General features: G+C 47.3%; 2 protein-coding genes and 1 long non-coding RNA gene across 10 annotated transcripts in view; 1 reads left to right on the top strand and 2 right to left on the bottom strand.

Annotated features, from left to right (window-relative positions):
- The window catches only part of Gad1 (glutamate decarboxylase 1), a 40,701-nt gene extending 37,545 nt beyond the window's left edge, over positions 1-3,156 (bottom strand). Inside the window, exons 1-3 of one of the 3 annotated variants that reach the window (XM_087900048.1) lie at positions 2,973-3,144; positions 2,277-2,352; positions 1,356-1,498 (exon numbers count right to left, since the gene is read on the bottom strand). In XM_087900048.1, the coding sequence (XP_087756174.1) occupies positions 1,356-1,434 (79 nt within the window). In that variant the 5' untranslated portion in view covers positions 1,435-1,498; positions 2,277-2,352; positions 2,973-3,144. Of the gene's footprint in view, positions 1-1,355; positions 1,499-2,276; positions 2,353-2,972 lie in introns of all 3 variants that reach the window. The other 2 variants (XM_087900049.1, XM_087900047.1) reach the window with 2 other exon arrangements.
- Positions 1,864-21,355, top strand: LOC148118727 (uncharacterized). The gene is made up of 3 exons (XR_015735865.1): positions 1,864-1,994; positions 8,952-9,106; positions 21,058-21,355. It is a non-coding gene; the product is annotated as an uncharacterized LOC148118727 (long non-coding RNA).
- Positions 12,548-21,446, bottom strand: part of Erich2 (glutamate rich 2) — a 26,027-nt gene continuing 17,128 nt past the window's right edge. For 5 of the 6 annotated variants that reach the window (XM_085680977.2, XM_085680976.2, XM_048426170.3 and 2 more), the window contains 4 exons: positions 19,867-20,048; positions 17,295-17,352; positions 13,662-13,733; positions 12,548-12,742 (listed from right to left, as the gene is read on the bottom strand). In XM_085680977.2, the coding sequence (XP_085537103.2) occupies positions 12,618-12,742; positions 13,662-13,733; positions 17,295-17,352; positions 19,867-20,048 (437 nt within the window). In that variant the 3' untranslated portion in view covers positions 12,548-12,617. Of the gene's footprint in view, positions 12,743-13,661; positions 13,734-17,294; positions 17,353-19,866; positions 20,049-21,036; positions 21,135-21,446 lie in introns of those variants that run through there. The other variant, XM_048426171.3, reaches the window with a different exon arrangement.

The following is a 21,446-nucleotide window of genomic DNA, read 5'->3' as shown; positions in this document are numbered from 1 at the left end:
GAAATCTATGCAAGGCCCAATCAACAGACAAAAGGGGCGCAGGCCTCGAAATCTGCCAGGCCAGCCCACCACCTCCTCCGCCGCCAGCGCCTGGTTCACGTGCCGCCAGCACTGGCGATCCACCGGAGCCCCGCTTTGTTGTGTGTATAATTGTAGCCTGCCTGCGTACAGAAAGAGGGGGCTGCTAAGGGAACTGCAAAGTGACCTGAGGAATTAGGGCCTCCCGCTCCAGAGTCTGCCCCAAGAGATTGAAGGGGGCTTGCCTGCCTTCTTCTTGCCACTTGTGAAGAAGAGAGCAATTGTTTCTACAAGCTTACAATAAGTGCCTCAAAAAACGCAGCAGCATGGAGCACTCGACCACACCGATCTACCTCAGCTCCTCCCCTGTAGAGATTCTGGGGCCAGAGCTGTCTGGAGCTGATAGATTTGTGGAAGAGGGGTGGGGAAAGACTTCACCCCCAAAAGGAAAAAAGACAAACAAATCCTGTGTCTCCGCTCCTCTGTAAGGAGTCAGAAAGTCAGTCGGAATTAGAGACAGATCGGGTGGGGAAGCATAAATGCTCCCTTTATCTGGTTTCCCTGTTCTCTCCGAGACTTGTCACCTGCTGACAGGTCTCTGGACCAGGAAAAAGCATAGGGGTGCTTTTGCCTCCCGGCTTGGCAAGCCATTTCTTCTCCTAGTTAGCCCCCCACACCGTGCCACTCCGGATGATGCCTAATATCCCCCCACCCCGCCCTTTTTGTCTCTAAGATGTAATTAATTGAATCTCAAGCAGTTCTGTGCACCTTTCACGCCCCTGGCTTCGCCCTCACTCGTCAATAGCTAGACACAAATTTGGAGCAATTAGGGACCCTGAGTTTTCTAAAAGCTGCAATTAACGTCGAAATTTCCCCTGATTATGGACTATGAGTGCAGCGCTGGGGGCAGAGGAAGGGAGAGGAGAGGAGGAGGTCAGGTCTTAGCTCGAAGCTAGAAGCAAAATAACTATTCTCGCTGGGACTCCGGGTTCCTCACACCGCCTGCCTTCCCTGCTCTGACCCCTGTTGTCCCATCAGACAAAAAAAACAACACCGTAACGCCTGCCTTGCGCGCGACATCCCGTCGCTAAGACCCTAGGGATCGATTCCGCGGGACCCCTGTGAAGTCGTCGCTCTTCGGTGCCCTGGGAGTCACCTCGTGTCCCTGGCAGCCAAATGACCTCTAAGCTGGAACCTGGGATAGGGCCCCATTTGTTTCCCAGCCTCCATCCTTTTCACTCTCTCCTTTAGCGTTCCGACAGCGCAGCCTCCTGCGCGGTCCCAGCGCCCCCACCCTCGCTGCAGTCCATTTAATAGGAAACTGGGGCAGGACCTACTTGTAGGGCGCAGGTTGGTAGTATTAGGATCTGCTCCCGCGTTCGAGGAGGTTGCAGACGGAGGAGTGGAAGATGCCATCAGCTCGGTGGTCCCGGGGTCTCTACTGTTCAAGGGTCCCCTGCGGGTTGGGCGCAGGAACAGGCTGCAAACAGAAGGGAGAGCTGCGCTGGGGAGAGCTTCTGGGTCCTGCGGCCCGGGTCACAGAAGTCTCGGAGACAGAAGAGAGACCAAGGGCAGCGAGCTGGCTGGGTCCCGGTGCGCTGTGGGTGGGAGGGGGTGGGGAGGCGCTCTCTAGCTCCGAGACTGGGGCGCAGGCACAGTAGCCCAGAGCGACTCTCAAGTCTGGAGGTTCAACCGGGTGACCCCGAGTGAGGCTCGGAGCTAAGGGGCTTCCGAGGCGGGCTCAGGACGCGGGGGATGGGGTGGGGACAGGGTTAGGAGCACTCTTCGAGTGAATTCCAGCCAAGCCGAGACAAGCCCCATTGGGCTCCCAGCAGCCTGGCAGACCCGCAGACAAGGGGAGGGCGCGCGGGGCGGGTACGTCTGGTTCGGTGTCTGGTTCCCGTTGTTGTGTCTGGCTAATTCCTTGGGATGAAGAAGGCTCACAACGCTGGGGACAGGGACTTTGGTGAGACAAGGTGAGAGGGAAAAGGAATTCATATATATATGAAAATATATATGTTTTATTTTTTCCCTAGGACATGACCCGCTAAGAACCAGTCACCTTGCACTCCAGACAGCCAAAAGGCAGCGAGTCGGAACCTTGCTTTTTGGTCGGCTTCTTGTCCCACCTCGTTTCTAGCTACCCGAAGCCTAGGGCAAGGCTGCGTCCCAGATTCGCTGTTTCTACTCTACCTAGTCCCCAGAGTTTGTCTCACTGAGCCAGAGAAGGCAATGGAGGGTAGAAAGGAGATAGTCACCTGGGAGGCGAACTTGCGCCCACCGCGTTAGAGACCTAGGGCTGAGTGCTCGGTAGTCCTACTTGGTGCTTGCTCGCTGACAGAGAGAGGGAAAGAAAGGAGAGAGGGAGGAGAGAGAGAAAGAGAGAATGAGAGAAAGAGAGAGAGAGAGAGAGCGAGAGAGAGAGAGAGAGAGAGAGCGAGAGCGCTAATCTGGATAAATCTAAGACTCCGCAGAGTGCAGCCCACCAGCCGCCTCTTGCGCGTCGTCCCTCGGGCTGGGCATCCGTCCCCGCGCGCGCGCGCTCTCGAAGCTCGGCGGGCGGCGGTGGAACGGCGGGTGCTGGGGAAGTAACAGGTTATCGCTCCTCGCACCTTCTGCCGCTGCTACCCGGGCGCGTAGCCGAGAGCCCCGAGCTTCGATCCCCGAAGCGCAAGGGAAAATGGCTCTGGTGTCACTTCAGCTCCTATATGCTCCCCCGGAAGAAACCATGGACAAGGATCGCAAGTGTGAGGAGGGGCGGGGGCCGAGGGCGCCAAAAGACAGCTGCGACTGGACTGGCGGGAAGCACTAGGCTGTGGAAGGTGGGCGACAGGAGCGCGCGCGGGGTGGGATGGGGTGCCGTAGGGCTTGACAAGAAGCGGCAGGCTGAGAGGACTGGATTGAACAACCAAGGCTGGGCACTGGCAAGTCCCGGCGATCCCGTATTTACCCACCTTGGTTCAGCGATCGCGAGCTGGACCCTCCTGCCGCTCCTCTGCGAAGAGTCCCCGGCTTGTCTCGGCTCAGCCACAGACGTATGTGCCGGGTATCACCCCGGGCTTGTTTCTTGCTCGCGCGATCCCTGGTCCGGCACGCGAGAGCCTGGAGAAGACAGAGATCCGAAGAGGCGGCCTCTGGGCTTGGGGGAGGCGGGGGCGGAGTGGGGAGGCGGGGACCCGCTCGGCGGGGGTAATCACGAGGCCGCTGCTCGCGGGGGCAGCTCGTCCGCGGAGCGGCGGGGCTCCTTTGCAGGTGTCTGACCGCTTCTGGAGCTTTATAGGGCGATCATAAATCCAGCTCACGGGTTTTCGATCAGAAGGGGGAAAACAAAGTCCTATGAGTAATCCAGAACGTACTCAGCACGCTCTGGTTTTTCTTTTTCTTTTTTTCCTTTTTTTTTTTTTTTTTTTGAGATAGGCAACATTGGGTGAGGGCAGGGAAAGATAATTCCTACGAAGGAATCTGTCTCACTGGGCACTTCTCTTCTGTGCCCCCCTTCCCGCTTCTTGGAGACTAGAATCGTCTGTGTGCTGATGCTGGTCCGCTGGAGCTAACAAATTAGCGGTGATTAAGAAGAGACCAGCATTACCTTAACCCCTTTCTCGTGATTGTCCAGGATCCACGACTCTCCACAGGGTTTTCTATGGGTGGTATTCTTGCGGGGAGGAGGGCGCTCTACCGAGTCAGGGTTTCTGTAAAGGCAAAACAGAGACGAAGGGACCACCCGTTTCCTCACTCAGCTTCTTCATCAGTTAGAGGCATCCCCAAACCACCTCACTCGAGCACAGCTACCTGGTACCACCAGAGAAAAGGGGTCCCATCCCTCTTTCTCTGTGTCCCCCTCCCTTGAGGACAGGGAAAAGAAATCTTCGTGATTGATCATGTCTAAAGGTTAATAACACGCACGAGTGCCTCTCCACACGCCTGGGGAACTCGAGCGTGGAGGTGGCTTCGGGAAGACAGGATAGCCACTCTTTGTCTTGGCCCACTCTCCTCACTTCTTTTCAATTTCATGGCGTTTAAAGATTCTCTCTTAGCAACATTCAAGCCCCTTACTGAGCGGGGTGAAGTACCCCAGCATAAAAGTCGGTAACTGAAAATTTTCCACCAGAGGGCGCCAAACACCCAGAGACCCTGTGCTGACTGCGTTTTTCCCTCGTGAGCCCCAGACGACACCTGGAGATGCCCGCCAAGCTCTGTAACTTGCTGGCTTTTTCAAGCCTTCCCGCAGCTACCTCCTGACTCCACTTTTCTCACCCGTCGTTTCTTGTTCTTTGGGGGCAAAGCAAACTTGATCTTTGAGTCTGTCTGGGTGATGGGGAGTACTCCGTGATCGTTTAACTCGTTTTCATAGTGATTCCCTTCATATTGTGGTGCAGCAGTCGGGGCTTGTTTATGCTCACGTCTGGGTCCTCGATGGTTTAGCCCAGGCCTGTCCCCTTTTCTGTGACTACGTTATCGCTTTTCATCACCATGCAACGGAAACATCAAAAAATTCCACGAATCCCCGAAATTTCTGTGAGAGAGCTCCAAGAGTCAGGGCTGGAAGATACCCTGTGTTCAACAAAAGAGGTTGAAATAATAGCGTTGCTCCTGCTACCAAAGAAGACGTTGCTGATTTCTCTCTGCCTCGCAAAAAAGTCTCCTCACTTTTTAAAGACAAAAAGCACCCGAAGGGTGGGTTGAGCCATAACTGGAGTCCTATCACGCCACAGTTCTTGGTTAGGTAGGTGTCTGTGTCTATGTGTGTGTGTGTGTGTGTGTGTGTGTGTGTGTGTTTCAGGAAGGAAATGTCCCCTCAAACGAAGCTGGATGCCACTGCTTAAACACTCAAGACCCACTGGCCGTAAGGGAGGAAGCAACAAATCTCCCCGCTCCTAAATACCTACAATTCTGCAGCCTTCCTCCGTCTCCCTAGCCTTCCTCCAAGGCTGCCTGTGAATGAACGTGCCTTGGCTTCGCCTGCGCACTAGACGGAGAAGTGTTCAACCACGAATGTCTTTGACCACAGACTTCAAAGGGCTCATTATTAGTGCTTTAGCAAAAAACAAACATGTAGGAAAGAAAAGATTTTATTTTCTTTTTACAACAGTAGATATCATAAGTTAAACCAGGCTGGGTCGATCTTTAAGGTGTCTTCTCCTTCCTCTACTCTCCCCTTTGTGGTGGAGAGGAAAATGAAGGCTCCTGCTTGTCTTTAGTTTATGAATGGTAGTGGTAGTGACCTTTTGATTTATGTTATCTTTGCACTTCTGAGGATGGTATTCCGGTGAGCCAGAGAGAAAGGTAGACTGAGGGGCTCCAGATTGAATTAACCTCTGATTTTCTCTTACTCCAACGCGAGACTCTTGGGCTCAGCGGCGATATTAAAAACAGTTGCCTGGAAATCCACTCAGTACTGGTCTATCGAGTATCGAGTTTTGAGTCAAGAAATAGACTTCAGCACCGAGGACAGCGTCCGCCGTTAAGGGCTTTCCAGGGTATTCACCGCCAGTGCTAGGCCAACCCTCTGCCTCTGTCCCAGGCGGGGCCCCGCCTTCTTCCTTGTCATTTCGTTATCGTTGTTTATTTTGCCTGTCGGGGAGAATTGTGTCGTGGAGGTCGTGGAGCATTTCGCCCAAGAGTTCGGACGGATGATAACAGCCCTTGTCATTTGGCTTTTCAGAAACAGTATTTGGACTATGTTTGCTTGTGGTTTTCACTCTTTTTATCTTCAAACTCCCAGGGGGGTGATGTTTAGAAGAATGGGGGTGGAAAAAAAAAAAGACTTCCTCTCCAGGGACTTGAACCGGTGGTGAGGGGTGGCCAGGAAGGGTGTGGTGTCCGGCCAGCTGTTTCGTTCGTATTTTTAATCTAAGAATTAGCGCTTTGAAGAAATGGGAAAGCAACACTCTAAGGCACAAAAGGGCTGGGAATGCCTTCCGCTGCGTTCTTTCTCCCCGCCCCACTGGGCTTTGGGGGTGGCCGGCCGACTGCTCACCTCTGTCTTCCAAGGACGACGTTCCTCCCTAGGTCAACAGTGACAGACACTGACATTCTCCGCCCACAGTGCCCTTTCCCCGGGACATTTAAAGACACTCTGAATGCGTTTGGAGCCCTGTTTTTTTTCGAAAAGGGGGGGGGGGATTCAGGTGGGAGGAGCGTTAGGTAGGAAAGAGGTTCCCCAACCCGCTTCCGGGGAGATTTTCCCCCCTTTTGCTTAAAATATTTTCTGTCAAGGTGAGTAGATGCGAAACGTCAACCGGTTTTGACGCACTCCGCGTGATTAGCTTCCAGGAACGGTTATTTAGAGTCGTGATTTTTGGTTCATTTTAGCTGGGTCATAAAGGTCTATTTAAAGTATTTAAATTATGGTTAAAAAAGAATAAGAATGAAAAAGGAAAAATGGCAGTGCTCGCGTTTAAACGTGTCTCCCAGGAGAGCTAGGAACGCGGTTTGAAGTCAGACCGCAGGTCCCTTCGCTGTGTGTCCATACTTTAAAGGTACATCCTTGAGTCTTTTTGGACTTTCTTTGGAGGACCCTAACACACACCCTGGTTCCTGGCACTGGGTCCTGGCAGGCCGTGAAAGGGTTAAAAGGGTGGCTCGGGGCGGGGGAGAGGGGAGGCAGAGCTCTAGCGGGAGCGATTCTAGAAATTGCAATGATTTCTCGTGGAGAGATGGAGTCTTCAGATAATTGTCATATGGCTGTTCCCTCCGGCAAAAATCGAGCAAGCCAGCAGCACCGGGTGATTTGTATTTGTGTAAACCTAGAAACGGCCAGCCCTGGCCGCCCCGAGCGTGAACACAGTGACCAGCAGGGGGCGATAGATTACAATTCCTGAGGAGAACCGCCCGAAACACAGCTGACAGGTCTCTGCCATTTTTTTTTTTTTAACACAGCAGACCCTTTATAAATGCCGAGAAGTGCCCCAGATGTGACCTCAAACACCCAGAGTCGTGTGTTCCGTTGATGAAAGAGGACAGGCAGCACGGCATCCCTTACAGCTTCGCTGTAAAGCAGACAGCACAGAAAGCCCCGACCTGAATCCAGATGTGTGACAGAAAATTTTATTGCAAAACTGAATTAGCGAAAGAGTCAGGATGCTAACGAATATTTTATTTATTTCTTTTTCGGTTTAAAATACCAGGCATTTAATCTCTATTTCCACGTGGCTGCTACAGTTTGTAAGAAGGTCCTGGAATGTTCTGACTTGGTCAGGGAGAATCTGGTTGCTTAAACTTGTGGGTTCAGGTCTGGCCCCTTCCCAGGCATTGACCAGGACTCAGGGAAGAAAGCTGGAATCTTAATGGGGGAGGCTTCATTCCAACTCCCAAAGTTGTCAGTCCATTTTATGGGAAGGGATTTGATTTAACAGCTCATTGGGTTTGCAGCAATCATACTGTAGGTTTCCCTGACATAGTAAGGGTAGATACATCATTGTTCCAGTCCGGATGCCAAAGGCCTTTTTTATTTGACTAGGTGGTCAATTTAGATCCATTTAAACATTTGCTTTCTTAAGACAGAGTTTCTCAGCTGGGCAGTGATGGTGCATACCTTTAATCCCAGCACTTGGGAGGCAGAGGCATGCGGATCTCTGTGAGTTCGAGACCAGCCTGGGCTACAAGAGCTAGTTCCAGAACAGGTTCCAAAGCTACAGAGAAACCCTGTCTCGGAAAAGAGAGAGAAAGAGAGAGAGAGAGAGAGAGAGAGAGAGAGAGAGAGAGAGTTTCTCAGTCCTGGAACTCACTCAGTAGACCAGGCTGGCTACAGAGATCCACCTGTCTCTGCCTCCTGAGTGCCTGAGTGCTGGGATTAAAAGCATGCACCATCACCACCTAGCTGAACTCATTTTTAACAGCTTATAAATGTAAGGATTAAACAGGAATTATCTTTTTACTGGAGTTATAGACTTATTTCAACTCTAAAGCCAAGGACCAAGCCATAGACAAATCCCAGAGTGGGAGGATACTTCAGAGTTCCTCACCTCTCTGCCCTCCCCTCCATGCTGAGTTTGGCTATGTGATTTGGTTTGAACGTTGGTATGAGACCCAACTTCAGACTCGTGAGTTTTGGAGTGACGTGCTATGCATCAGTATTATGGCTATCGCAGATTGTTATAGTCTATTACACCAAGAAGGTTGAGGGGAGCCAAGATGGAAGTCAGGCACTTTGGGCATCGGTTGAGACAGGAAGGGGGACTCAAACCACCCTGAGAATGTTGGCTAGAGGTTAATCATTATTGAAGTTTCTCGAAGAAAATGTTAATTTCATGACAGATTTTTGTCAAAACATCTTAACATTTTTGCATTTTAAAATGACTAAATCCATGTTCCAGTGGATGGCCCTACACCCAGGCACATGTGGGTTCAGTTGATTTAAAAGGGTCCAGGAGGGCAGGAAGAAAAATGGATTCTTGAGGGTGTTGGGGGAGTTGGAGGGAAGAGAATGGACAGGCTGATTTCATCAAAATGCATTCTATTCATGTATGTAATTTTAAAACTAATCACAGTGGCTGAAGCTGCCAGGCAGGAGCAGTGAGGCTGCCTATCAAGAGTTGCTGGTCCCTCCCCCCTCCATCAGAGGGCAGCTAGAGCAGAAGCGTTGTCTAAGGAAGTTGGATGGAACCTCCTGTTGACTCTGTCGTTCCCAAGTCCCGCAGGGCTGTGAAGGATTTTGTTGCCACTGCCCAAGGATAGCAAAGTGTAGTCTGAGACAAATCTCTCAGTGTTTTCTTAATTTCACTTAGTGACTTTTTGGCTGGATTGTTTGTTTCTTGAGGCAGGATTTCTCTGTGTAGCCCTGAATGTCCTGGAACTCATCCTATAGAAACAGGTTACCCTCAAACTCCGTCTGCCTCTGCCTTCTGAGTGCTGGGATTAAAGGCACGTGCTCCCAACCTCACCAGCTGCAACATTTGATTTTAACGTTTTCTCTTTTCTTTCACCTGCAGGTTTTGAGTTAAGATACAATACTCTGGGGATGATAAAGTCAGCTGGTTTATTCGGTCCCACTTTCGGCTAAATTCTCCCAACATCAGCAGGAAGATGGTTTTGGTACCTCTCATGATGGGCAACACTCTCCTTAGAGCACACTGTGTAGTGGTAGGTAAGTTATTGGTAATTTCCAAGTGCTGCGTTTCTTGCCAAGACATTTAAATTTTTGGTTTTGGTTTTGGTTTTTGGCTTTTGGAAACAAGGTTTCTCTGTGTAACGGCTTTGGCTGTCCTGGAACTGGCTTTGCAGAACCTGGCTGGCTTAGAATAATTTTTATTACAAAGATGCACTGAGGGACCCCGAGGCCCAAAACCTTGTTACAGAGTAGCTGAAATGTTAAAGGGGTTACAGTAAGGAGCCCAGGAGAGTTAACAATTAAAATATATACTTCAACTGGGTGTGGGTGGCTCATGCCTTTAAGTCCAGTACTCAGGAGGAGGAGGATTAATGTAAGTTCAAGACCAGCCTGGGCTACAGACTGAGACCTTGCTTCAAAAAACCAATGCATGCATGCAATTCACACATAGCTGACTTTTATGTTTATGTGGTGTAAGTGTGTGATATGTGTATGCATATGTGTGTATTCATATGTGCCTGTGTGTATTTTTATTCAGTTTTCATTGCAGAGGTCTTTTACTTCCTTAGCTATGTTAATTTCAAAGTGTCTTATTTTTTTGACAGGGTCTCATGTAGTTGAGGTGAGGTCGCCCTCAAACTCCTCATCCTCCTGCCTTCACCTCCTGAGAACTGGGATTATGGGTATGTACTGCTATGCCAGCTAAAACCCTGTGAGTTTTTTTTTTATTTTTTAAAGATTTATTTTATGAGTATTTTGCCTGCATACATGCATCTGTATCAAAGGGTGCCTGGTGTCTGCAGAAGTCAGATCCCCTATTTGTCAGGGTTACTATTGTAATGAAACACCACAACCAAAGGCAACTTGGAGAGGAAAGGGTTTATTTTGCTTACATGTCCATATCACAGTCCGTAATCGAAGCCAGTCCATCTGGAGGTAGGAGCTGATGCAGAGGCCACCATGAAATGCAGCTAAACTGACTTACTATGGCTTGTTCAGCCTATAGAACCCGGGATCACAAGCCCAGGGGGTCTCTCCCCACACAATGGGCTAGGCCCTCCCACATTACTAATGAAAAAAAAATGCCCTAAAAGTCTGCCTACAGCCCAGTCTTATGTAGGCAATTTTCCAATTGAGGTTTCATTCCTTTAGGTGACTATAGCTTGTGTCAAGTTGACGTCAAAGTAGCCAGCAGAGATCACAGGAAGCTGAAGCTATAATTGTAAGCTACAGTGTGGGTGCTGGGCACTAAGCCTGGTTCCTCTGGAAGAGCATCCATTGCTCTTAATTGCTAAGCCCTCTCTCTAACTCCATTTAAGAAATGTAAAATATATTTTAAATTTAGAACAATTTTAAAATTAAAATATAATCACCAATTCACTGTTCCTCTTCCCATTCCTCCCTACAACCCCCCCCCATGTACCCTGCTGCCTTCGTTAGGGTTGCTATTGCAGTGGAAAGACACCATGACCCATGGCAGCTCTTAAAAAGGAAAAAAGAATCTAGTTGGGGTGGCTTGCTTACATTTCAGAGGTTCAGTCCATTATCACATTATCACCGTGGCAGGAAGCATGGCGGCATGCAGGCAGCGGTGGTGCTGGGGGAAGAGCTGAGAGTCCTACATCTTGTAGGTCACAGAAGCCTCAGAACCCACCCCACAGTGACACACTTCTTGCAACAAGGCCACACCCACTCCAACAAAGCCACACCTCCTAATAGTGAGGTCATGGGGTCCAGTAACATTCAAATTACCGCACCTTCCTTGTTCCCTCTCAAAATCATGGCCTCTTTTGTTACACACACACACACACACACACACACACACACACACACACTTACACATACTCACACAGACGTCTAAATATGTGCACACATTGGTTAAACATGAGTATAGCTTCTCCTCATTGCTTTTGGTTTCTGTTTTCTTGAAATAGTATCCATTCCTTGATCTTTATTGTCTTCATCCATTAAGGGCATTTCTCACAGACAGCAAATAGTTTTTTTTAAATCCATTCAGTCAGTCTGTACTGTTTAACTGGAGAATTAAGACCATTTATATTTAGGGTTACTGGACTGGGAATGTGCTCAGTTGGTGGAGAGCTTGCCCAGTATGTGCAAAGTCTTGGATTTGACCACTAGAGCGACATAAAAGTGAACATGGTGATTCACAGATGTAATTCCAGCACTTAGGAAGATCAGAAATTCAAGACCATAATCTGCTATATAGTGTAGATTTGAGGATAGCCTGGGCTACATGAAACTTTGCTTCAAAACATACATGCATACGTAAATACATACATACATACATACATATATATGTAAGGTTATTATTTAAAGGTGTGTATCTTTTTCCACTTCTTTTCATTTTATAGGTTTGCTGGTTTATTTGACTAATAATATAATTGATTCTCTGATTTTTATTCTCTATCTACCCTTCCAGTAAGATTATTTCCTGCCTGAGTTCTCCCCCCACCTTCTGTGTGTAGTAGTCCCTTAAGTTTCTTTTGGTAATGCTGCCTTGGTGTTGAACTGTGTGCATCCGTGGGCCAGTAGAGTGGCTAGTGGGTAAAGGCACTTGCTGTCAAGCCTGACAACCTAAGTTCCAGCCCTGAGACTCTTGAAAGGTGGAAGGAGAGAAGTAACTCTTGTAAATCATTCTCTGACCTCCGTATGTGCACCGTGGTTCAAATGTGTGCGCGTGTGTACACATACACATACATACATAAATGTTTAAAAACCCTGCTCTTCAGTAATAATTTTAGGCTACTTTGTGAACTATGCTGTATTTTGGGATATTCCATGACATTATGAGATCAGAAAAAAATTAAAAATTCTTGCCCTCAATTCAGATCGACATATTCACAAAGAAATTATTTAGGATTTTTTTTTTCAGATTTACCTCAATTACCTCACAGTCAATATGAGGCAGAGATTTATCAAAGAATCCTGAGTCTCGGGGTTGGAGAGGTTGCTCGATGGTTAAGAGCACTGGCTACTCTTGCAAAGGACCCCAGTTTGGCTCCCACCCCACATATCAGGTGGCTCACAACCACCTGGAACTCAAGTTCCAGGGGACTCAATGTCCCCCCTGGCCTCCATAGGCACATGTATCTATAGGGTACTCAGACAGACAGACAGACAGACACACACACACACATACACACACACGATAAAATAAGTCTTAAAAATACTGAATCAGAAAACATCAATTGATACATAAGTAAAAAGTCTTTCCAGGGTTGCATAAAAATACACTTATCTTTCATTTCATTTATTCATTTGAGATTGCACACACACACACACACACACACACAGTGTGTGGAGCACGTGCTGTGCTCCCAGCGTGTCATATTTCCTCCCTCCTTCCCTCTCTGAGTGACGTGTCTTGGTCTAAACCTGAACACTAAGCAAGGAGCTCAGACTAAGAGCGCAGATCACTTGAACTCTGTACTGAAGAAACCACAGTCACGCTGCACAGTAGCTCTCTCCTTTATATTTTCATTCGCATGGCATACACTCGTGAAAATAATTCTCCACAGCAGCGACCTCAGGACCCGTCTTCACACTCGTCGGAGCTGTCCTCGCTCCCCTCCTCACTGCTCTCGGCTTCGCTCTCACTGCTGGTGCTCTCTTCACTGTCCTCTTCATCGTCCTTCTGCTTCTGAGCTTTCTCTGCCGCAGGAAGGAGAGACACGCATGATGCTTCCCGGTGCGCCTACCCTCCGAAAACCCTTACATCTCAACTCCCTCTGCCACAAAATATGCATTGTGAGGAATATAAAAATTGAGCTTAACTTGGGGTAGGATCAAAATAGAAAAGACCGTCAACGTATTGATGTTGATTATTAGATAGATGTTTGTGGGTTCAGAATTAACTTAAAACACAGATCTATCAAATAACTTCTACCATCAGCAATGAGATCCTTAAAAAGCCAGGCCCGGTGGCACCTGTGTAATCCCGAAATTCAAGAAGCTGAGGCAGAAGGGTCATGACTTCAGGGTGACCCTTGAGACTCTGTCTCAAAAAAAAGTCAATCAAACTTTGTAAAAAGTTAAAGAAATTCTGAAATAGAATAAGGGAAATTGGCTTGGGGTAGAGTCCTGGCACCACTGTAACACACGGGCATGGTTACATGTTCTGCTTCTCCATGTTCAAGGGAACTGGCTTTGTCCAGACAGTTCTACCCATTGAGAGAATGGGGCGGAATCTTCCCTATCTGGTTTTATTACACCGTTCAAAACAGCCATTTAGACTAGTGGTTCTCAACTTGTGAGTCACAACCTATCAGAGGGCAACCCTTTCACGGGGGTCACATATCAGATATCCTGCACAGCAGATATTTACATTACAATTTATAACAAAATTACAGCTCTGAAATAGCAATGAAAATAATTTCATGGTTGGGGGCCGCCACAGCATGAGGAACTGTATTAAAGGGTCGCAGCATTAGGAAGGCTGAAGACCACTGATTTAGACATTCCTTAACATTTCCTTAAGAAATATTTTCACAATCTCTCATAACAACGTTTTTTAAAACATGGTTTACAGTTCGACGAGGAAAAAAAAATAAAGTTCAAATTTTAAAATTACCCTTTAGCAATATTTCTTCAATAAGTGAGAAAAATTCCTTGGCCACAGGATTTTCTGGTTCGTAGATTAGGACTGAAAATAGAGAACAGAATGTATGTCATTAATATCTAGTGTTTGAGCAAGCAGCCCCTTAGAGACAGACTGAAGCTGTCAATCAGAGCAGGCAAAGCAAGACAAAACACAACAACAACAACAAACCCCCCAAACCCCAAGAACTTCCACAATCCTACCCCTGGCACATCTGAGAACAAAGAAATCTCCATTTACACTTGGTGTTTTGTAAGAGAAATGACACTCCTGGTATTTCCCACCAAAGAACTCAATCTCCTTAGCGCTGCCTCTTTCCCAGGTCCGCGATGGAAGGACTTGGAGAATCAAATTCTCCAAAGGGCAACAATCTCTAAATTTGGAGACTTGGGTGATGCAAAGACAATGTCCGTAGAGGTCTGCTACCCCCTCCCAATCTCATCCGCCCAGTGTCTGCACGGCAGAGTCTACATAAAGGTCCCATCTCTTCCCAAAGAGGGGAGTTTTCCTCTTTGTACCACCTCTTCCATGACAGATGTGCCACTGTTCCAAACAGAGAAACTATACTTACTTTCTCTTCTGACAGCTTTTACCTGTAGCCTCTACCCCAACCCTGCCTGCTTCAATGCTCTCCCCTCTCCACAGCCCTTTTAAAAATTTTTTGGTAATCTTCCCTTTTGCTGATCCTTGCTGTAACTGTGTTACTTCCTTTGAACTACTTTCCGGGGCCCTGTTGATATACTACCAGTATCCTAGAGGCTAGAGTTTCATTTCAGGGTCACCCTGTTTTTTCAAAACCCTGCAGAGACCATCTTCCTCTTTTCCATCTGCCTTGAGGAGTATTCTCATTTCTTTCCACACACCCTCTTCCCTCTCTTGCAGTTATCTTGGCAGCCCCCAGGGGGCACTGAAACACCAAGCGTGCTATTCATTTGCCTGCCTGAGAAGTAACGGTGGATGGTTCAAGACTCCACTGACTCATAGGAAAGATCCCCTGGGCTTTGCCTCAGTGCGTCATGCCAGTGACTATTTCTGACTCCACTAACAGTGATTAACAGTTCTCATCAGTCTGAGTCGGACTATGTGCCTGCTCAGAAGCTCCTTTCAAGGACTTTAGGGGTCTTCAGAACCAACACTTTCTTGTCAAAGTGCTTATTTCTATATTTTAAGTTAGACTACATGTGCTTATCATTAGCCTAAATTACTTCTGTGAGGCAAAGCCTCTTTGCAGAGCAGTATCTGATTTGCCCCGGACACACCCATTTGACAGACTAGGTCAAATACAGTTGAGGAGGTACCGTTTACGTGGAGGAGGAACTACAGGCCACAGAGAACTATTCACAGATCCAGACTGTGGGTTCCCAAATGTCTCTGATAGTGGACTCATTTTGGCGGAACAGGTTGACAAGTCTTAGAACAATTTAGAAAGTTTCCTGTTGGAATTGGGATTATCTCACAGGATCAGATATGAGGTGAGCTATCCCTGGGGTTCAGCTGGCTGCTCCAGCCGTCAGTTTCCAGAGAGTGAAGGAACGGGAGCAGCGTTAAGGCTAGGCCAGCAGTACCTCGTCCAGCGCTCTAGCACTCAGACCCAGAGTGACTGAGAGGGTCTGTGACGAGCTGATGGAACGTTCTAGCATTCTGTGTTAGAGACTGTTTACTAACCTGGACCCATCTGAGCACCCGGGAAAGCAAGAGCCCCCTACAGGAATGCTTCAGGGCCCCGTTTCAGTATTTCAAGCCTGCGCTTCAGGCTCCTTGTGATGCTTACCATACTGGCTACTTTATGAGTGCAGCTCAGGGCATGGCGCATGGGTTTCAGTATCAGAGAGGAATAGGGTTGCTATTTTTATCTTTTAAAATAACCATGACTGCCATATTAGAAGAAAAGGTGGGGCCAGCCTTATCTGCATGGCCAGCCTGGTCTATGTAGTGAGTACAGGACAGAGGGCTATGTAGACTATGTCAGAGAAGAGAGGAGAAGAGAGGAGAGGAGAGGAGAGGAGGGGAGGGGAGGGGAGGGGAGGGGAGGGGAGGGGAGGGGAGGGGAGGGGAGGGGAGGGGAGGGAAGGGAAGGTGGCAGAATAGTTGGGAATATATTAAGTGCCAGGTAAGAGCTAGCTGGGATCTTTTCAAATCATTAAAGAAACATTCTAATGTTGGAAAATAGAATCTCTGAAATTCACTCCCTGAATATTTTATTTTTCTTGGGTTTCAAGACAGGTTTATTTTGTAACAGCCCTGGCTGTCCTGGAACTTGCTTTGTAGACCAGGCTAGCCTCAAACTCACAGAAATCCACCTGTCTCTGTCTCCCAAATTCTGGGATTAAAGGAGTGTGACACCACCACTTGGCTCACTCCCTGGATAGTTTCAGCAGCAGACTGGACACAGAGAAGGAGGGGAAGTAAATTAAAGAACAGGTCAATAGAAAATGCCCAAAACAAAGCACAGAACTAAAATTTAAAACTCAGAGCTGAGTGTAAGATATGCATTGGGCACTATTTATTTATTTATTTATTTATTTATTTATTTATTTATTTATTATGTTTTTGCTTGTAACTGGAGACCCAGGAAAAGAGGAGCAAGCAACTAGGGCAGAAGAAATGTTATGTGAAAAGGTAATGACCAAGAAAATTTTGAACTTGGTGAAACTATCAACTACAGATTTTAAAAAACTCAGCAAAGCGCCCATTCCTTAAGCACAAAGAAAAGCACAGAGTAAGTAATTCTAACCACCGAACATCAGATAGAAAGATCAGGTAGACCAGATGTCTCCTTTGGTCAAAAGCTTCCAGGGTTTTCCACCTATCACAGGGCCAAACAAGGCCTTTCAGCTGGGGAAAAGTCTGTGCCGCCCACCCAGCCTTGTGCCCATGTCATGTCTCTAGCCTCATCTGCCAGTGCCTGCCTTTTACCCTGTCTGGTCCTCACAGGTGTCTGGTGGCTGCCTTCAGACGCCTTCCTCTCAGTACACCCGTACCTCATCCTTCTCTGTACCTTCTTCTTCCAGGTGCCCACAGGCTGGGTTCCTACAGTTCGGTTATGTCCTCAAGTTCTGAGTGTGGCCTTTGGGCCACCCTATGGAAACTGCCTGACCGTCTGGTCCCTTCCCTTCCTCTTTCCTACTTCAGTTTTCGCCACAGCACATTCATGGCACACCTATTAGTTTCTTTTCTGTCCAGCACCAGACCTGACTGTGGGGTGGGTTTCAGTTGCCTGCTGATTTCTCAGGGTCTCACACAGTGCCTGGCACACAAGCAGGGCTGGACATTAGTGGAACAACCACATGTTCGGCTAATGTGACTCCCGTCCCACCTGGTGCGTCTCTGAAACCAGTAACATAAAGTGACTTACTGCCTCCTCGGCCATGATGAGTCTCTTTTCCAGGTTAGCAACCAGTCTATTAATCTACTTTGATTTAATACACAAAGTAGTACCCTAGAAGTCCCAGTGAGTCCATAGATAGCCGAACTCACTTATCCAAAGGGATCCCTGAGACGTTGGCAGAGAGTTCCCTAGACTGGGATAGTCAAGCCGTCTTCGTATTGTGGGATCTGTTTCTAGAAACAAAGGGATGCCGGGGAAGGTGAGCGTTTAGTACTTACTCATCTGACATAACTTTTTGGCCAGCTGGTAGTCTCGGCCCATTTCTGCTCTCAGGAACTGGAAAACAAATTTGTCAGAAAGTGGTTTTAAGACAGAATTTGCATGTCAATTATAATAAACACCCTAAAAATACTAATTAATGATTAGTTATTCTGATGGGGGGGCAGGACAGGGTTCCTCTGTGTAGCCCTGGCTCTCCTAGAACTTACTTTTGTAGACCAGGTTGGTCTTGAACTCAGAGAAATCCTCCTGCCTCTTCTTCTGAGAGCTGGGGTTAAAGGTGTGTGTGTGTGCTGCCACCTCTTGGCAGTTACTCTGTTTTTAACATTTACACATTTCTCCATGAGTGAGTCTGCAGCCAGTCAACTAACCACACTTAGCTATTTTTATATTTAAAGATATTTATTTTTATTCACATACATGGGTGTATGTGTCTGTGAGAATACATGCCATCTGTGTGTGCAGATGCCTGCAGAGGTCAGGAGAGGGCGTTGGAGTCTGTGGACCTGGAGTTACAGGCATTAGTGAGCTGCCTGGTGTGCGGGCTGGGAACCAAATTACCCGTCCTCTGGAAGAGCAGGAAATGTTCCTAACTACTGAGCCGTCTCTCTACCCAGGTCTGTATCTGAAGCCGTGTGATGGAGCTTGGTGAGAGAGCCCAGTCCTGTTGCCTAGCTACAAGGTCTGTGTGTTACTTAGGAGCCTAAGAATGGAGAGGCTGATTCAACTGACATCACATTGGTCTCGCTGTTTACATATTTCTCTGGTTCAGGGTCAGCTTCCCTCTGCCAGTGTGGACCATGATGTCATATTATGAGTTTAAAACAAACCGTGGGGGCTGGAGAGATGGCTGGGCAGTTAACAGCACTTGCTGCTCGTAAGACCCAGGTTCTGGTCCTACTACCCATATCATGGTTCATGATCATCTGTAACTCCAGTTCCTGGGGATCCAGTGTCCTCTTCTGACCTGAGGACATCTGCATGTGTGGTTCACATGAACACATGAAAGCACACACATACAAACACTGCTCAGTATCTACCAGCACTGCTGAGGCAGCATCATTTTGCTTCTACTATTTTATTGTTTCTGCGGGTGAAAACAGCAGCTCATGATTGCCAACTAGGAATTTTATAAGCTAAATAAGTACTTTGTCCCTCATTGAAAATACTTCCACTATCTAGAGATGTAGTTATTTTGTAATATTTTTATGTATTTTTTTTTAATATTTCATGTGCACAAGCGTTTCACCGGCAGGTATATATGTGTACCACATGCATGCCCATGGAGGTCAAAAGAGGGCATCACTCTAGAACTGGAGATGTGGGTGGGCATGAGCAGTCATGTGGGTGCTGGAAACCAAACCCACATCGTCTACAAGAGCAGCCGATGCTTCTGTCCAATCAGCCAGCAATTCTTTTCAGGTATTTACAATATAAATGAGCATTTCTGCCATATGCATAGCTTGATTAACAAAACCCCAGAGACAGAAACTGGGGTTCAATCTGAAGGCTAGAAGAGCAAAACAAGCTGGGGGGTGGTGGCGCACATCTTTAATCCCAGAATTTGGGAGGCAGAAATAGGCGGATCTCCGTGAGTTCGAGGCCAGCATGGTCTACAGGAGCTAGTTCCAAGACAGGCTCCAAAGTTACAGAGAAAGCCTGTCTCAGAAAACTTTAAAAAAGAAAGGAAGGAAGGAAGGAAGGAGGGAAGGGGAGGGGAGGGGAGGGGAGGGGAGGGGAGGAGAGGAGAGGAGAGGAGAGGAGAACAGCCAGCCGCTGGCACTTATCTCTACCTCAGTCAGAAATGGCGATCCTGCCTCCAGGAATCTCAGAATGAGACACTGAGAGCAGTCTCTTCCTGTTTTATATTCTTCTCTAGGGCTGGGATTAAAGGTGTGCACCACTACTTCCAGGTTTCTATGGAAAGTAGTGTGGCTATTGGGATTAAAGGTGTGTGTCACCACTGCCTGATCTGTAAGGTTGACTAGGGCAGCTGTTTTACTGTCTGATCTTCAGGCAAGCTTTATTTATTAAAATACAAATGAAAAGAAAAAAACCCCACAATTTGTGATCCCTTTCCCCCTTTGGCACTAGATAGTCTTTATTTGCTGGGAGTTGGGAGCAGGAGTCAATTCAGGGCCTTATGCAGACTGAGTGCCTGCTCCACCACGAAGCTGACATGCGGGCCTTGTGTATACTGAGTACATCCTGTCTCTCTCCCCTCACTCCACCCCCCCCATACACTTAGAGTCAGGTTTAGGGAGAAATGGGCCTCAAAGAAATAGTCTAATTTTTAAATAATTAATATATACTAATTCATTTACTCTACCTAATAACATAGTATCCTGTTTAATTATTCTGATTTTGTATGTTTTCAGTTACGATCCACACACAAAAACTTACTTTTGCTGGCCGGGTGGTAGTGGCGCAGCCTTTAATCCCAGCACTCGGGAGGCAGAGGCAGGCAGATCTCTATGAGTTCGAGGCCAGCCTGGTCTACAGCGTGAGTTCCAGGACTTGCTCCAGAGCTACAGAAAGAAACCCTACTAAAACCAAAACCGAAAAACTTACTTCTGCCATCAACTCTAGCGGGGCACGAGTCTCCTTTTTAGTGGGGCCTTCGTCATCTTCATCGTTGGTGTCATCGTCACCATCGCCGTCTGTCGAATCTGACAACTTCTCCTCGATGTTCTCAAGGCAATACTCACTGGTTTTCTCCTGCTTCGCAAGGATTGTATCCTTGTCCACTTCATCTTAAACAGAGCACACATAGCCAATGAGCAGTAGAAAGCCCGTTCCATCTTAAACACAGCACATATAACCAAAGTGTTAAATTGAACCAGATCCTATTAGCATCTGTGAAACCAATATATTAAGAAAAGACAACCAACTCACAGACCCACCATTACTGCCCTCTGTACACATATTGGCTCACTTATCTCTTTCAACATCCCAGGTAGACAGGCAGTTATTTTCCTTCTTGCTTTATAATTTTGTTGTTCTTTAAGATGGTTCCTTTTATTTTATTTTATGTGCACTGGTGTTTCATCTACAGTCATATCTGTGAGAGGGTGTTGGGTCCCCTAGAACTGTAGTTACAGACAGTTGTGAGCTACCACGTGGGTGCTGGGAATTGAACCCGGGTCCTCTGCAAAAGCAGCCAGTGCTCTGAACCACTGAGCCACCTCTCCGTCTGGGTAGTGTTTCTATTCCTAGTTACTGATGAACAAATAGGGCACAAGGTGAAACAACCTCTATTCAAGTTCATGCAGCAGCCCCACTTGGTCTGGGAGTCAGTCAAGAATATCAGCTAAAACTAATACTCTTAACTATGTTCTATATTAATTTTTCCTGAAGTGCATTAAAATGTAGTATTATGGTAAATGAAAAGAATATTTAACTTTGTTTCTTCTAATGTGCCTCCCCCATCTCATGGGAAGCACTGTGGGGTGTCCCTTTGGCTTTGTGTAGTCTTTCATACTTTCAGACTGAACTAGTTAGACCCTTCTCGAAATGTCTGCGGAGTCTCTTCATTGATGAGATCATGGCCATGAGGTACTCTAAATGACATAAAAACACTTTATAGGAAAGAAAAAGATGATTTTCAGGGAAGAGCACCAGAGAAGACAGGCTGGAAAAATACAGATCAGAAAAAAAAAGATAAAATGAAGTAAAACCAACTCCAAGCCAAACATGTCAGCCTGAACCATGACACTAGCTCTTTGGAAGGTACCCATCTACCTGTTGTTTTCTCATCCACAGTCTCCATGGAATTGCAACCTCCTGACCCTCCAGAGCACGCCTGATCTCTGCACCACCTCACCATACTGATGTCATCAGAGGAGGGTCATAATGGGTGATCAAGGACATCCTGTGACATCACAGGGATGGGCTCATTCACTGCACACACAGTGTTGTGCACAAGTTCCCAAATCTCCGAGTCCAAGGATTCTCTCCTGGGGGCCCTTCCTACAGCCTCAAATTATCTTTCGAGTTGGTGTTCCACAATGCTGTTCAAAACTTTTATTTATAGTGATTGATAAAGATAGCATTCAGCTGAGCATGGTGGTGTATGCCTTTAATCCCTGCACTCAGAGGCAGGTCTCTGAGTTTGAAGTCAGTCTGGTTTACAGAACAAGTCCCAGGACAGT

The sequence above is a fragment of the Myodes glareolus genome, chromosome 21 (genome assembly GCF_982192425.1).
Source record: "Myodes glareolus chromosome 21, mMyoGla1.1, whole genome shotgun sequence".
Classification (NCBI taxonomy): Eukaryota; Metazoa; Chordata; class Mammalia; order Rodentia; family Cricetidae; genus Myodes; species Myodes glareolus.
Note: the sequence above shows the minus strand (reverse complement) of the source record. Positions and strands in the feature narration are given on the sequence as shown.